This window comes from Bombina bombina, chromosome 5 (genome assembly GCF_027579735.1).
Source record: "Bombina bombina isolate aBomBom1 chromosome 5, aBomBom1.pri, whole genome shotgun sequence".
NCBI classification, from domain to species: domain Eukaryota; kingdom Metazoa; phylum Chordata; class Amphibia; order Anura; family Bombinatoridae; genus Bombina; species Bombina bombina.
The window spans coordinates 244,852,091-244,869,727 of NC_069503.1; the positions used below are offsets into that span (position 1 = coordinate 244,852,091).

Here is a 17,637-nt window from a genome sequence, read left to right on the forward strand (position 1 = left end):
CTTACTTGTGGGATATTCTCAATCCCTACAGGAAGTGGCAAAGAGAGCACACAGCAAAGCTGTCCATATAGCTCCCCTCAGGCTCCGCCCCCCCAGTCATTTGACCGATGGTTAGGAGAAAAAGGAGAACCATAGGGTGCAGTGGTGACTGTAGTTATTATAAATTAAATTTGAATCTGACTTAAATGTCAGGGTGGGCCGTGGACTGAATACACCGTAAGAGAAAGTAATTTATCACGTAAGCATAAATTCTGTTTTCTCATACTTGGTGTATTCAGTCCACGGATTCATCCTTACTTGTGGGATACCAATACCAAAGCAATAGGACACGGATGAAGGGAGGGAACAAGTCAGGTAACCTAAACGGAAGGCACCACTGCTTGCAAAACCTTTCTCCCAAAAATAGCCTCCGAAGAAGCAAAAGTATCAAATTTGTAAAATTTGGCAAATGTATGCAGTGAGACCAAGTCGCTGCCTTACAAATCTGTTCAACAGAAGCCTCATTCTTGAAAGCCCAGTCTCATAAGCCAAACGGATGATGCTTTTCAGCGAAAAGGAAAGAGAGGTAGCAGTCACTTTCTGACCTCTCCTCTTACCAGAATAGACAACAAACAAGGATGATGTTTGTCTGAATCTTTAGTTGCTTTTAAATAGAATTTTAAAGCATGAACCACGTCAAGATTGTGTAAAAGTCATTCCTTCTTAGAAACTGGATTAGGACACAGAGAAGGAACAATGATTTCCTGGTTAATATTCTTATTAGAAACCACTTTTCGAGCAGAAGAAATGGCTACTAAAAACAAAACTTTCCAAGATAAAAACTTAATATCTATGGAATGCAAAGGTTCAAACGTAACCCCTTAAAGAACTGAAAGAACTAAATTTAGACTCCATGGAGGAGCCACAGGCTTGAAACATGCTTGATTCTGACTAGAGCCTGTGCAAAACACCTGAACGTCTGGTACAGCAGCCAGACGCTTATGTAACAGAATAGACAGAGCAGATATCTGTCCCTTTAAGGAACTAGCTGACAGACCCTTCTCCAAACCTTCTTGGAGAAAAGACAATATCCTTGGAATCCTAATCTTACTCCACGAGTAACCCTTGGATTCACACCAACAAAGATATTTCCGCCATATCTTATGGTAAATTTTCCTGGTGACAGGCTTTCTGGCCTGTATCAGAGTGTCTATAACTGATTCAGAGAAACCACGCTTAGCTAGAATTAAGCGTTCAATCTCCAGGCAGTCAGTTGCCGAGAAACTAGATTTGGATGCTTGAAAGGACCTTGAATTAGAAGATCCTGCCTCGAAGGCAGCTTCCATGATGGGACCGATGACATGTCCACTAGGTCTGCATACCAAGTCCTGCGTGGCCACACAGGCGCTATCAGAATTACCGAAGCCTTCTCCTATTTGATTCTGGCTACTAGCCGAGGGAGAAGAGGAAACGGTGGAAGACATAAGCTGGACTGAACGACCAAGGCGCTATTAATGCATCCATCAATGCCGCCTTGGGATCCCTGGATCTGAATCCGTAAAGGGGAAGTTTGGTGTTCTGATGGGACGCCATCAGATCCAATTCTGGAATGCCCCATAGCTGAGTCAGCTGAGCAAAAGCCTCCGGGTGGAGTTCCCACTCCCCCGGATGGAAAGTCTGACGACTTAGAAAATCCGCATCCCAGTTGTATTGCTTTTGGAATACAGTCCCCTATTATTGAATAACACATATTCTAACACAACATAACATAACATGTTTAACTTCTCATCTGGGGTTGGTCTTTCCTTAGGAGCAGTGGATCTTACTGAGTCTCCTCTAGGTGAGTGAAGAGGATCGTGGTCAGTGCTGCCCGGTATGTCCAGATCTTTATAGAACAGTTGTGGGTTGGTTCCCAGTCTGTAAAGGATTGTTCTATTATTGTGAATCACAATAATTGAGACTGGGAAACCCCAGCGGTAAGGGATCTTGTTCCTACAGAGATGTGCGGTTATATGCAAAAGCTCCCTTCATTTCTGCAGTGTGACCGGGGATAAATCAGGGAAAATTTGTATTTCCTCCCCAGCATATGATATAGGGTGTTTGGCTCTGGCCCTTTTGAGGATATCCTCCTTGTCCTTGTAACTTAAAAATTTAACGATGATGTCTCTGGGGGGGCCTTTAAAGGTGGTTTAGGCCTTAATGCCCTGTGGGCCCTCTCTATCGGTATCTCTTGCGCGGAAGGAGCCTCTTTTATTACCCTAAAAAGGGCTTGTAGATAGCCTTCAATTGCTGGGGGGTGGACATATTCAGAGATCCCCCTGAACCTGAGGTTGTTGCGCCTGCAACGGTTGTCCAGGTCCTCCATTTTATCCGTTAAATAAAAGATTTGTTCTGACTGACTCCTTAAATCTTCTTCTTGTTGTTTGACTTTTTCTGTAAAGGTTCCCTGTTGCTCTTCTATCTTCAGTACCCTGTTATCCAATGCGCTGAAATCTTTTCTAAGATCTCCAAATAGTGATCTCATTTCTAGGAGAACCCCTTGTATGTCTTCTTTTGATGATAGATGTTGTATATCATTTTTTGTGATATAAGATGTCTGGGGAGCATCTGTCTGTAAAACTTGGGCTGTTGTGGTAACTTGTTTGTTAGCCATGTTTTCACAAGTAGTTTCAGAACTGGGTTCAACTGGTTTTAGGAATTGGCTTAGGGGGTTAGAAGACCCGGATTGTCCTGCTTTGTTTTGTCTCTTGCAAGGCATCCCCTAAGGCACAGGCTCTTATGGGAGGTGTCGATAAATTTAAATCAAAGCTGTTCTGCTTCTTTTTTAAGGCGCTTCCAGGCCAGAGAAAAAGTTGTTTTTATGTCTTTATTCCCCCTGAGTGACCCTATGAGGGTAAGTCAATGATGTGTGGTAAGGGGTTCATTGGGTATATTGTGGCATTGAGAGTGAGGTATCTTCTGCTCGTGAAAGTGGTTTTTCCAATTCCCACATGGGTGCTGGGCCTCTATTGTAAATGTCCCCACTGTTCATAAGCCTGGAGCATGAGCTCCGTAACTTTAGTTTGTGCTGGGTCAGTGTAATCTTTTTAGGGCTAAAGAGCCGTTAGTGTGGGCTCTGATATAACTCGTGTGTGTAGTACCGCTCCCTCGGCACTCTCCGGTAGCTGTTCCCTAGGGTACCCTTACCTCAGTGTGCGGGTCTGTATTTGCGCTATGATCAGTCCTTCTCTGGCCGTGTCTGACCCATGATTAGGTCCTGGCTGCTGTTCTGTTCTTGCCCAAGATCCGAACGAGTGGATGTACAAGCCAGGCTGCGATAGTCCCGGTTGAGGTCTTTATTTAGAACGACGCTCCTGTCTTGCGGTCTAAGCTTTTCTTTGTTTGCGGCCCGCCGGGCCTACAGGATACTTGTATTCTTTCCCTGCTAAAGCCGCACCAAAGCTTTATTCAGTTGTCGGGTATTCTGTCCCGTTCTCCCCTCACCTCAGTCCCCGCCATATATTAGTTTTGTGAGAATTGTGAAGGTGAATTTGATGTTTTTGCTGGCATAGGAGATAGGAGCCCTTTCAGTGTGCGGCCATCTCCCTGCGTGGCCAGGCTCCGCACCCCAGCCTGTACTAGTTTTAAACTGAAGTTATGTTTCCATTTATATTGGCTATTTTAATAATATAAATTATACAATGTTTCATTGAGCACCACTTCATCCTTTGGTTTTTAATGGATTTCTTAATAGCCTCTTCAATCCTATATTAAAAAAAAATAAAAAAATAAAAAAATAGATGATCCCTATAGAGCGGGGCTTTAAAAACCTGTCATCAGGCATCCCTACCAGGACAGATTTTCAGGATTACTTTGGGTGAGAGCAGCTTAATAAACATATTTATTAACCAGCTGATTATTTGACCTGTGATCCAGTTCAGATCAGATATCCTGAAAATATCTTGGCCACTAGGAAGGCCTGAGGACAGGTTTGAAAACCCCTGCTATAAAGGTTATCTGTATTCTTTTAAGATCATCTGCATCCTATTAGGTTTGGTGAGATTCTGCCACTGAAATAAATGTTGAAAAATTATGTTCCTGTGCTGAAAAAAATATTTTTTATATTTTACCCCAATAGTGGTTTTGTGATGATCCTCATAACCCAGTGAGAGTTTTGACCCTTTCTTTAAATCAATCAATTTAAATAGCCTTAAAGGGATACTAAACCCATTTTTTTTTCTTTATGATTCAGATAGAGCAGGCAATTTTAAGCAACTTTCTAATTTACTTCTATTATCAATTCTTCTTTGTTCTCATGCTATCTTGATTTGAAAAAGCAGTACTGTAAGCTTTAGAGCAGGCCCATTTTTTGTTCAGCACATGGGTAGCACTTGCTGATTGGTGGATAAATGTAGCAAACTAATTAGCAAATGCTACCCAGGTGCTGAACTAAAAATGGTCCAGCTCCTAACCTTACATTACTGCTTTTTCAAATCAAGATAACATGAGAACAAAGAAAAATTGATAATAGGAGTAAATTAGAAAGTTACTTAAAATTGCATGCTCTGTCTGAACCATGAAAGAAAAAAATTGGGTTCAGTATCCCTTTAACTTAATTTTTTATGCTATGAATTATATAATTATTTGAGTTTAATATGTTTTTAAAAACATTTAATGAAAATATAAACTACAGTGTGTCTTTACAAGATTTGTCCTCTTGACTTTCCATATTTTAAAACCCCCAAAACATTTCCAATGTGTATGAAAAAATATAATTCTGAGCAGTTGAACCAAGAACTTTGAGCCGTAATTGAAAAACAGAATTTATGCTTACGTGATAAATTACTTTCTCTTACGGTGTATTCAGTCCACGGATTCATCCTTACTTGTGGGATATTCTCAATCCCTACAGGAAGTGGCAAAGAGAGCACACAGCAAAGCTGTCCATATAGCTCCCCTCAGGCTCCGCCCCCCCAGTCATTTGACCGATGGTTAGGAGAAAAAGGAGAACCATAGGGTGCAGTGGTGACTGTAGTTATTATAAATTAAATTTGAATCTGACTTAAATGTCAGGGTGGGCCGTGGACTGAATACACCGTAAGAGAAAGTAATTTATCACGTAAGCATAAATTCTGTTTTCTCATACTTGGTGTATTCAGTCCACGGATTCATCCTTACTTGTGGGATACCAATACCAAAGCAATAGGACACGGATGAAGGGAGGGAACAAGTCAGGTAACCTAAACGGAAGGCACCACTGCTTGCAAAACCTTTCTCCCAAAAATAGCCTCCGAAGAAGCAAAAGTATCAAATTTGTAAAATTTGGCAAATGTATGCAGTGAGACCAAGTCGCTGCCTTACAAATCTGTTCAACAGAAGCCTCATTCTTGAAAGCCCAGTCTCATAAGCCAAACGGATGATGCTTTTCAGCGAAAAGGAAAGAGAGGTAGCAGTCACTTTCTGACCTCTCCTCTTACCAGAATAGACAACAAACAAGGATGATGTTTGTCTGAATCTTTAGTTGCTTTTAAATAGAATTTTAAAGCATGAACCACGTCAAGATTGTGTAAAAGTCATTCCTTCTTAGAAACTGGATTAGGACACAGAGAAGGAACAATGATTTCCTGGTTAATATTCTTATTAGAAACCACTTTTCGAGCAGAAGAAATGGCTACTAAAAACAAAACTTTCCAAGATAAAAACTTAATATCTATGGAATGCAAAGGTTCAAACGTAACCCCTTAAAGAACTGAAAGAACTAAATTTAGACTCCATGGAGGAGCCACAGGCTTGAAACATGCTTGATTCTGACTAGAGCCTGTGCAAAACACCTGAACGTCTGGTACAGCAGCCAGACGCTTATGTAACAGAATAGACAGAGCAGATATCTGTCCCTTTAAGGAACTAGCTGACAGACCCTTCTCCAAACCTTCTTGGAGAAAAGACAATATCCTTGGAATCCTAATCTTACTCCACGAGTAACCCTTGGATTCACACCAACAAAGATATTTCCGCCATATCTTATGGTAAATTTTCCTGGTGACAGGCTTTCTGGCCTGTATCAGAGTGTCTATAACTGATTCAGAGAAACCACGCTTAGCTAGAATTAAGCGTTCAATCTCCAGGCAGTCAGTTGCCGAGAAACTAGATTTGGATGCTTGAAAGGACCTTGAATTAGAAGATCCTGCCTCGAAGGCAGCTTCCATGATGGGACCGATGACATGTCCACTAGGTCTGCATACCAAGTCCTGCGTGGCCACACAGGCGCTATCAGAATTACCGAAGCCTTCTCCTATTTGATTCTGGCTACTAGCCGAGGGAGAAGAGGAAACGGTGGAAGACATAAGCTGGACTGAACGACCAAGGCGCTATTAATGCATCCATCAATGCCGCCTTGGGATCCCTGGATCTGAATCCGTAAAGGGGAAGTTTGGTGTTCTGATGGGACGCCATCAGATCCAATTCTGGAATGCCCCATAGCTGAGTCAGCTGAGCAAAAGCCTCCGGGTGGAGTTCCCACTCCCCCGGATGGAAAGTCTGACGACTTAGAAAATCCGCATCCCAGTTGTATTGCTTTTGGAATACAGTCCCCTATTATTGAATAACACATATTCTAACACAACATAACATAACATGTTTAACTTCTCATCTGGGGTTGGTCTTTCCTTAGGAGCAGTGGATCTTACTGAGTCTCCTCTAGGTGAGTGAAGAGGATCGTGGTCAGTGCTGCCCGGTATGTCCAGATCTTTATAGAACAGTTGTGGGTTGGTTCCCAGTCTGTAAAGGATTGTTCTATTATTGTGAATCACAATAATTGAGACTGGGAAACCCCAGCGGTAAGGGATCTTGTTCCTACAGAGATGTGCGGTTATATGCAAAAGCTCCCTTCATTTCTGCAGTGTGACCGGGGATAAATCAGGGAAAATTTGTATTTCCTCCCCAGCATATGATATAGGGTGTTTGGCTCTGGCCCTTTTGAGGATATCCTCCTTGTCCTTGTAACTTAAAAATTTAACGATGATGTCTCTGGGGGGGCCTTTAAAGGTGGTTTAGGCCTTAATGCCCTGTGGGCCCTCTCTATCGGTATCTCTTGCGCGGAAGGAGCCTCTTTTATTACCCTAAAAAGGGCTTGTAGATAGCCTTCAATTGCTGGGGGGTGGACATATTCAGAGATCCCCCTGAACCTGAGGTTGTTGCGCCTGCAACGGTTGTCCAGGTCCTCCATTTTATCCGTTAAATAAAAGATTTGTTCTGACTGACTCCTTAAATCTTCTTCTTGTTGTTTGACTTTTTCTGTAAAGGTTCCCTGTTGCTCTTCTATCTTCAGTACCCTGTTATCCAATGCGCTGAAATCTTTTCTAAGATCTCCAAATAGTGATCTCATTTCTAGGAGAACCCCTTGTATGTCTTCTTTTGATGATAGATGTTGTATATCATTTTTTGTGATATAAGATGTCTGGGGAGCATCTGTCTGTAAAACTTGGGCTGTTGTGGTAACTTGTTTGTTAGCCATGTTTTCACAAGTAGTTTCAGAACTGGGTTCAACTGGTTTTAGGAATTGGCTTAGGGGGTTAGAAGACCCGGATTGTCCTGCTTTGTTTTGTCTCTTGCAAGGCATCCCCTAAGGCACAGGCTCTTATGGGAGGTGTCGATAAATTTAAATCAAAGCTGTTCTGCTTCTTTTTTAAGGCGCTTCCAGGCCAGAGAAAAAGTTGTTTTTATGTCTTTATTCCCCCTGAGTGACCCTATGAGGGTAAGTCAATGATGTGTGGTAAGGGGTTCATTGGGTATATTGTGGCATTGAGAGTGAGGTATCTTCTGCTCGTGAAAGTGGTTTTTCCAATTCCCACATGGGTGCTGGGCCTCTATTGTAAATGTCCCCACTGTTCATAAGCCTGGAGCATGAGCTCCGTAACTTTAGTTTGTGCTGGGTCAGTGTAATCTTTTTAGGGCTAAAGAGCCGTTAGTGTGGGCTCTGATATAACTCGTGTGTGTAGTACCGCTCCCTCGGCACTCTCCGGTAGCTGTTCCCTAGGGTACCCTTACCTCAGTGTGCGGGTCTGTATTTTCGCTATGATCAGTCCTTCTCTGGCCGTGTCTGACCCATGATTAGGTCCTGGCTGCTGTTCTGTTCTTGCCCAAGATCCGAACGAGTGGATGTACAAGCCAGGCTGCGATAGTCCCGGTTGAGGTCTTTATTTAGAACGACGCTCCTGTCTTGCGGTCTAAGCTTTTCTTTGTTTGCGGCCCGCCGGGCCTACAGGATACTTGTATTCTTTCCCTGCTAAAGCCGCACCAAAGCTTTATTCAGTTGTCGGGTATTCTGTCCCGTTCTCCCCTCACCTCAGTCCCCGCCATATATTAGTTTTGTGAGAATTGTGAAGGTGAATTTGATGTTTTTGCTGGCATAGGAGATAGGAGCCCTTTCAGTGTGCGGCCATCTCCCTGCGTGGCCAGGCTCCGCACCCCAGCCTGTACTAGTTTTAAACTGAAGTTATGTTTCCATTTATATTGGCTATTTTAATAATATAAATTATACAATGTTTCATTGAGCACCACTTCATCCTTTGGTTTTTAATGGATTTCTTAATAGCCTCTTCAATCCTATATTAAAAAAAAATAAAAAAATAAAAAAATAGATGATCCCTATAGAGCGGGGCTTTAAAAACCTGTCATCAGGCATCCCTACCAGGACAGATTTTCAGGATTACTTTGGGTGAGAGCAGCTTAATAAACATATTTATTAACCAGCTGATTATTTGACCTGTGATCCAGTTCAGATCAGATATCCTGAAAATATCTTGGCCACTAGGAAGGCCTGAGGACAGGTTTGAAAACCCCTGCTATAAAGGTTATCTGTATTCTTTTAAGATCATCTGCATCCTATTAGGTTTGGTGAGATTCTGCCACTGAAATAAATGTTGAAAAATTATGTTCCTGTGCTGAAAAAAATATTTTTTATATTTTACCCCAATAGTGGTTTTGTGATGATCCTCATAACCCAGTGAGAGTTTTGACCCTTTCTTTAAATCAATCAATTTAAATAGCCTTAAAGGGATACTAAACCCATTTTTTTTTCTTTATGATTCAGATAGAGCAGGCAATTTTAAGCAACTTTCTAATTTACTTCTATTATCAATTCTTCTTTGTTCTCATGCTATCTTGATTTGAAAAAGCAGTACTGTAAGCTTTAGAGCAGGCCCATTTTTTGTTCAGCACATGGGTAGCACTTGCTGATTGGTGGATAAATGTAGCAAACTAATTAGCAAATGCTACCCAGGTGCTGAACTAAAAATGGTCCAGCTCCTAACCTTACATTACTGCTTTTTCAAATCAAGATAACATGAGAACAAAGAAAAATTGATAATAGGAGTAAATTAGAAAGTTACTTAAAATTGCATGCTCTGTCTGAACCATGAAAGAAAAAAATTGGGTTCAGTATCCCTTTAACTTAATTTTTTATGCTATGAATTATATAATTATTTGAGTTTAATATGTTTTTAAAAACATTTAATGAAAATATAAACTACAGTGTGTCTTTACAAGATTTGTCCTCTTGACTTTCCATATTTTAAAACCCCCAAAACATTTCCAATGTGTATGAAAAAATATAATTCTGAGCAGTTGAACCAAGAACTTTGAGCCGTAATTGAAAAACAGAATTTATGCTTACGTGATAAATTACTTTCTCTTACGGTGTATTCAGTCCACGGATTCATCCTTACTTGTGGGATATTCTCAATCCCTACAGGAAGTGGCAAAGAGAGCACACAGCAAAGCTGTCCATATAGCTCCCCTCAGGCTCCGCCCCCCCAGTCATTTGACCGATGGTTAGGAGAAAAAGGAGAACCATAGGGTGCAGTGGTGACTGTAGTTATTATAAATTAAATTTGAATCTGACTTAAATGTCAGGGTGGGCCGTGGACTGAATACACCGTAAGAGAAAGTAATTTATCACGTAAGCATAAATTCTGTTTTCTCATACTTGGTGTATTCAGTCCACGGATTCATCCTTACTTGTGGGATACCAATACCAAAGCAATAGGACACGGATGAAGGGAGGGAACAAGTCAGGTAACCTAAACGGAAGGCACCACTGCTTGCAAAACCTTTCTCCCAAAAATAGCCTCCGAAGAAGCAAAAGTATCAAATTTGTAAAATTTGGCAAATGTATGCAGTGAGACCAAGTCGCTGCCTTACAAATCTGTTCAACAGAAGCCTCATTCTTGAAAGCCCAGTCTCATAAGCCAAACGGATGATGCTTTTCAGCGAAAAGGAAAGAGAGGTAGCAGTCACTTTCTGACCTCTCCTCTTACCAGAATAGACAACAAACAAGGATGATGTTTGTCTGAATCTTTAGTTGCTTTTAAATAGAATTTTAAAGCATGAACCACGTCAAGATTGTGTAAAAGTCATTCCTTCTTAGAAACTGGATTAGGACACAGAGAAGGAACAATGATTTCCTGGTTAATATTCTTATTAGAAACCACTTTTCGAGCAGAAGAAATGGCTACTAAAAACAAAACTTTCCAAGATAAAAACTTAATATCTATGGAATGCAAAGGTTCAAACGTAACCCCTTAAAGAACTGAAAGAACTAAATTTAGACTCCATGGAGGAGCCACAGGCTTGAAACATGCTTGATTCTGACTAGAGCCTGTGCAAAACACCTGAACGTCTGGTACAGCAGCCAGACGCTTATGTAACAGAATAGACAGAGCAGATATCTGTCCCTTTAAGGAACTAGCTGACAGACCCTTCTCCAAACCTTCTTGGAGAAAAGACAATATCCTTGGAATCCTAATCTTACTCCACGAGTAACCCTTGGATTCACACCAACAAAGATATTTCCGCCATATCTTATGGTAAATTTTCCTGGTGACAGGCTTTCTGGCCTGTATCAGAGTGTCTATAACTGATTCAGAGAAACCACGCTTAGCTAGAATTAAGCGTTCAATCTCCAGGCAGTCAGTTGCCGAGAAACTAGATTTGGATGCTTGAAAGGACCTTGAATTAGAAGATCCTGCCTCGAAGGCAGCTTCCATGATGGGACCGATGACATGTCCACTAGGTCTGCATACCAAGTCCTGCGTGGCCACACAGGCGCTATCAGAATTACCGAAGCCTTCTCCTATTTGATTCTGGCTACTAGCCGAGGGAGAAGAGGAAACGGTGGAAGACATAAGCTGGACTGAACGACCAAGGCGCTATTAATGCATCCATCAATGCCGCCTTGGGATCCCTGGATCTGAATCCGTAAAGGGGAAGTTTGGTGTTCTGATGGGACGCCATCAGATCCAATTCTGGAATGCCCCATAGCTGAGTCAGCTGAGCAAAAGCCTCCGGGTGGAGTTCCCACTCCCCCGGATGGAAAGTCTGACGACTTAGAAAATCCGCATCCCAGTTGTCTACCCCTGGGATGTGAATTGCAGATAGATGGCAGGAGTGATCCTCCGCCCATTTGATGATCTTGTATACTTCCTTCATCGCTAGGGAACTTTTTGTTCCTTCCTGATGATTGATGTACGCTACAGTCGTGATGTTGTCCGACTGAAATCTGATTAATTTGGCCTCCGCTAGTTGAGGCCACACCTGGAGCGTATTGAATATCACTCTCACTGGGGTGAGTTCCAGACGGCACCCCAGCCTAACAGACTGGCATCGGTCGTGACAATGATCCACTCCGGTCTGCAGAAACTCATTCCCTGAGACAGTTGATCTTGATACAACCACCAGAGAAGAGAGTCTCTGGTTTTCTGGTCCATTTGTACTTGAGGAGACAAATCTGCGTAATCTCCATTCCACTGAATGAGCATGCACAGCTGCAGTGGTCTGAGATGAATTCGGGCAAAAGGGACTACGTCCATTGCCGCAACCATTAAACCAATTACTTCCATGCACTGAGCCACGGAAGGCCGAGGAATGGAATGAAGAACTCGGCAAGTATTCAGCAGTTTTGACTTCCTGACCTCTGTCAGAAAGATTTTCATTTCTACTGAGTCTATTAGTGTTCCCAGGAAAGGAACCCTTGTGAGCGGGGACAGAGAACTCTTTTCTACGTTCACCTTCCACCCGTGAGACCTTAGAAAGGCCAGAACTATGTCCGTATGAGCCTTGGCTCTGTGTATTAAAATGTCATCTAGGTCTTAGAACCGCTAGAAGAGACCCTAGCACCTTTGTGAAAATTCTGGGAGTGGTGGCCAACCTGAAAGAAAGGGCCACGAACTGAAATGTTTGTCCAGAAAGGCGAACCTTAGGGACTGATGGTGATCTTTGTGGATAGGAATATGTAGGTATGCATCCTTTAGATCCACGGTAGTCATATATTGACCTTCCTGGATCATCGGCAAGATTGTCCGAATGGTTTCCATCTTGAAAGACGGAACTCTGAGGAATTTGTTTAGAATTTTTAAATCCAGGATTGGCCTGAAAGTTCCCTCCTTTTTGGGAACTACGAACAGGTTTGAGTAAAAGCCCAGTCCTTGTTCTGCAATTGGAACTGGGTGTATCACTCCCATTTTTAGTAGATCTTCTACACAGCGTAAGAACACCTGTTTCTTTGTTTGTTCTGAAGACAAACGAGAAATGTGGAACCTTCCCCTTGGGGGAGAATCCTTGAATTCTAGAAGCTACCCCTGAGAAACTATTTCTAATGCCCAGGGATCTGGAACATCTCTTGCCCAAGCCTGAGCGAAGAGAGAAAGTCTGCCTCCTACTCGATCCGATCCCGGATCAGGGGCTACCCCTTCATGCTATCTTGGTAGCAGGAGCAGGCTTCTTGGACTGTTTACCCTTATTCCAGCCCTGCAGGGGTTTCCAAGTTGCTTTGGGCTGGGAAGCATTATCTTGCTTTGCGGCAGCAGAGGTTGTGGCAGGTCCGCTCCTGAAGTTGCGAAAGGAGCAAAAATTAGCCTTGTTTTTGGCCTTAAACGGCCTATCTTGTGGCAGAGCATGGCCCTTGCCCCCAGTGATATCTGAAAATAATTTCTTTCAGCTCTGGGCCAAATAGGGTTTTCCCCTTGAAGGGAATATTTAACAGTTTCGTTTTGGACGACACATCAGCCAACCACGATTTGAGCCAAAGCGCTCTTCGCGCCATGGTGGCAAAACCTGAGTTTTTTGCCGCTAGCTTAGCTAATTGGAGAGCGGCACCAGTGATAAAAGAATTAGTCAGCTTTAGAGCATGAATTCTATCCATGACCTCATCATATGAAGTCTCCCTCTGGAGCGACTCCTCCAGGGCCTCGAACCAAAAAACCGCTGCAGTAGTTACCGGAATAATTCAGGCAATTGGTTGAAGAAGAAAACCTTGCTGAACAAAAATTTTCTTCAGCAAACCTTCCAATTTTTTATCCATAGGATCTTTGAAAGCACAACTGTCCTCTATTGGTATAGTTGTACGCTTAGCAAGTGTTAAAACAGCCCTCTACCTTGGGGACCGTCTGCCACGCGTCCCACCTGGGGTCATTTATGGGGAACATTTTCTTAAAGATAGGTGGGGGAACAAAGGGTACACCTGGTCTCTCCCACACCTTAGTCACAATATCCGCCACCCTCTTTGGGATCGGAAATGCCTCAGTGTATACAGGGACCTCTAAAAACCTGTCCATTTTACACAATTTTTCAGGGACCTTGCCATGGGGTCACAATCATCCAGCGTAGCTAAAACCTCCTTGAGCAGGACGCGGAGGTGTTCCAGCTTAAATTTAAACGCTAAGGAATCTGACTCTGCCTGCTGAGAAACTTTTCCTGTGTCAGAAATGTTTCCCTCAGACAGACCGTCCCTCACTGCTACTTCTGAGTTTTGTGAGGGTACTACAGATAAATTATCCAAAGCTTCAGATTGCTCATCCTCTGTATTTAAAACTGAGCTATCACGCTTTTTTGGAAAAACAGGCAGTTTGGATAAAAATACTGCAAGGGAATTATCCATTACTGCTGCTAATTGTTGTAAAGTAATAGAGGCCAATGCGCTAGAGGTACTAGGCAATGCTTGCGTGGGCGTAACTGGTGTCGACACATGGGGAGAGGAAGGAGGACTATCCTCATTACCTTCCGTCAAAAAATCATCTTGGGATACATTTTTAAGTGTCAATGCATCGTCATTAAAATGTTTAGATACCTTAGCACACTTTAAACACAAATGCAATGGGGGTACCGCCATGGCTTTTAAACACATAGAACAAGGTCTATCAGTAGGCTCAGACATGTTAGACAGACTTAGATAGCACTTAAATACAGAAAAATACACTTTTTGAAAAAACGTTACTGTGCCTTTAAATAATAAACAGCACACACTTTTTTACCAAATCTCAAAAAAACATCCGATCTTTATGAAATTTACACCATATGATCCTAATGCTTTGAAAACACTGCACACCAAGTTTCAAGCCAATTAACCCCTTATTGTCCAAACCGGAGCAAATTGAAGCTGGCCACCAGTTTAACACACTACCTTCCTTGGGGATTAGTTGTGGAACAAAAATAAGCCTCCCTGTAGTCCTCCTGCAATCTCTGGACTCTACATGTGAAGCTGCATGAAGCTATCTTGTAAAATAACTGCGCAACTGAGGCGCGAAAATTAGGCCCTCTCCCTCTTCACTCCAGAGTTATGAGGCCTTCCTAAGCCAAATTATGTGTCTAAAATTATGCCTGGCGTATAAAACCCCTAAAAAGTGTTCCAAACATGATAAACACTTGTGCAAACATCAGATTATATTAAAAAAATTTCGATTTTACCCATAACAGTGTCCACCAGTGATTTAAGCCCTTTTAACTAAGCCATCCTTCTATACTGAGTCTCAGAAAATGGCTTACCTTCCCTTCCCACATGGGGATTTCTATCAGTCTTCTAGCATTACCAGGTCTTGTTAGAAAAAAATGACTGAGCATACCTTAAGCAGTTAAGCCTGCAAACTGTTCCCCCCAACTAAAGTTCTCCGGTACTCAACAGTCCTGTGTGGGAACAGCAATGGATTTTAGTTACTGGTGCTAAAATCTTTTTCCTCTCAGCAGAAATCTTCATCACTTTCTGCCGCAGAGTAAATTGTACAAACCGGCACTATTTTAAAATAACAAACTCTTGATTGAAGAAATAAAACTACAAATCTAACACCACATACTCTTTACCACCCCCGTGGAGATGCTACTTGTTAGAGCGGCAAAGAGAATGACTGGGGGGGCAGAGCCTGAGGGGAGCTATATGGACAGCTTTGCTGTGTGCTCTCTTTGCCACTTCCTTTAGGGATTGAGAATATCCCACAAGTAAGGATGAATCCGTGGACTGAATACACCAAGTAAGAGAAAATGTTCTCAACTTCTCATTAAAGTTTATAAATTGTGAAGAATGTTCCAATAAAGGTAATACAGTTCTCAGACAGATAAAAGGAAGGAGAAAAGGAATAAAAGTTGATAACCAAAAGTTTCAACTGAAAAAAAGAGCCATATGTTGGGGGAAAAGCTGACGAACAAACTAAAATGTTGATTAAGCTCTGTACTTTTAATTGGGGATCCCAGGGGTCATGTGAATGGGGAAGTCATGGAGATATGAGAATCAATCCCTTAGGCTGGGAGTTTTATTAAGAAGAGGATCCCTTGAGGATGTAAGGGTTAATTAAGGGGGATCATGCAATGGAGTTCTCTACACAGATAAAACATGTTTCTCAAGGGTGGTGGGTGGATGGAAGCTGCACCCATGTTTACCACTACTTGATTGTTAGGTGCACTGAAAAGATAGGAGGTTATTTGTAGCTAAGCAAAGTGTACCCATGTTTACCACTACTTGATTGTTAGGTGCACTGAAAAGATAGGAGGTTATTTGTAGCTAAGCAAAGTGTACAGGAAGGTTCATTTCAGTGAGATGCCTGGGGGTTGATTTTAATAATGTTTTGGTTTATTATTTTCTAGGGTGCGTGTGAGTTAAAGGGACATGAAGCCAAGATTTTTTCTTTCATGATTCAGATAGAGAATACAATTTTAAAAAAGTATTAGATTTACTTCTATTTGCTTTATTCTCATGTTATTCTTTGTTGAGGAGATATCTAGATACGTAACATTTACATGTCTGGAGCACTACATGACTGGAAATAGTGCTGCCATCTTGCTAATGTATAACATTGTTGCAAAACTGCTGCCATATAGTGCTGCCGACACGTGCATGCTCCTGAATTTACCTTCCTGCTTTAAAACAAAGGAAAACAAGAAAACAAAGACAATTTGACAATACAAGTAAAAATTTAAAGTTGTTAGAAATTGTTTATTCTATCTGAATCATGACAACAATTGTTTGGGGTTTTATGTCCCTTTAATTGCAATGCAGTTTGAGCTTTGGGTAGTTGCTAGTTATGATTAATTTTTCAGTGGTGAGGGGGAGGTGTCCTAGGAGCCTTGTGCGGGGGTTATCATGAATTTGAGGGCGTGATACATTGTGGAACAATTTGGAGCTTGAGGGGAATTATGAACATTCTTTTGGAGCACTCTGAAGTAATGGAGATATATTCTTCACAAGGTCCAGTGGAAGGACACAGTGCACGAGCCCTTACAGTAATATGTGTGTATGCTGCTATAAAACAGTAATAACTATCACCAGAAGAGTTTTACTAATGTACGTATATTGCAAATATGTTTCTATTTATAAATGCACCCATACACATTTGAAATCAGGCATTTTTATCCCCTTAAATAAATGAAAGTATAGACTGTTGTGTGAGATGTTATTGTTCACACTTCTTTGTTACTTATTCATTTATGTATCAGATAGGTGCGTGACATAATCTCATTTACATTTCTAAAACATAGATTTTTCTAAAATGAAATTCAATCATTTGCAAAATGTAAAAACCCAGACTGGGTTTTAAAAGAATGTTATATTCAAAATGTACAGTGCAGTACACATGCATTATTAAAAATAGTAAATGCTCTCCCTTTCAGTCAGTTTGACTGTGCATACAACATACACATAACATACACATAATTGAGTGATTTATATTTGAAGTTTCTCAGAGAAGTCAAAATCTGTTGATGTGTTTATAAGTAATACAAATGTCATGTGCATACAAAATACTAACACTGAAACAATGAATACTTTTCCTAAACACAATGCAAAAAGTCTTATGTTTATAATATCCCTTTTAAAATTATTTAAAGGGACAGTCTACACCTTAGCCATCTTAAAGTCTTACTTTAGATTAAGCTGCAAATACCCTCCGGCACCTTTTCTATATTAAGAAGCAGTAATGGTAAAAAAAAAAGTTATTTTAAAATGAATATTGTTTCTGACCACTGAAATGGCTGCCAAGCTCCACCCACTGATGACATCATGATCTAAACTGAATATGACATCCAATTACAAAAGGCTCACTAGTTGGGTTTAACAGAGTGTAAATGCTATTCAGCAGAGTGCCTAGATGCAGCCCAGATTGTGATGTCATCAGTGGACGGAGCTTGGCAGCTTTTTCAAAGTGACCAGAAACAATAGTCATTTTAAAATAACCTTATTAACGTTCCTGCTGCATTATATAGAAAGGGGTGCAGGAGCCTATTTGCAGCTAAATCTAAAGTAACACTTCAAGATGACCAAGGTGTAGACTGTCCCTTTATAAAGAAAAGCAAATAAATATGAAACCATTGTACCAGTTCTTTTTATTCTCCTTACCACATCTTTAATATTTGTTCTACTGT

The 17,637-nt window shown here is 41.4% G+C and overlaps 1 protein-coding gene across 1 annotated transcript in view; it reads right to left on the reverse strand.

Moving 5' to 3' along the window:
• Positions 1–17,637, reverse strand: part of MYO3A (myosin IIIA) — a 499,205-nt gene that overhangs the window by 92,958 nt on the left and 388,610 nt on the right. The window contains 2 exon segments of the mRNA XM_053715695.1: positions 2,237–2,740; positions 7,076–7,368. Of these exon segments, the coding sequence (XP_053571670.1) occupies positions 2,237–2,740; positions 7,076–7,368 (797 nt within the window).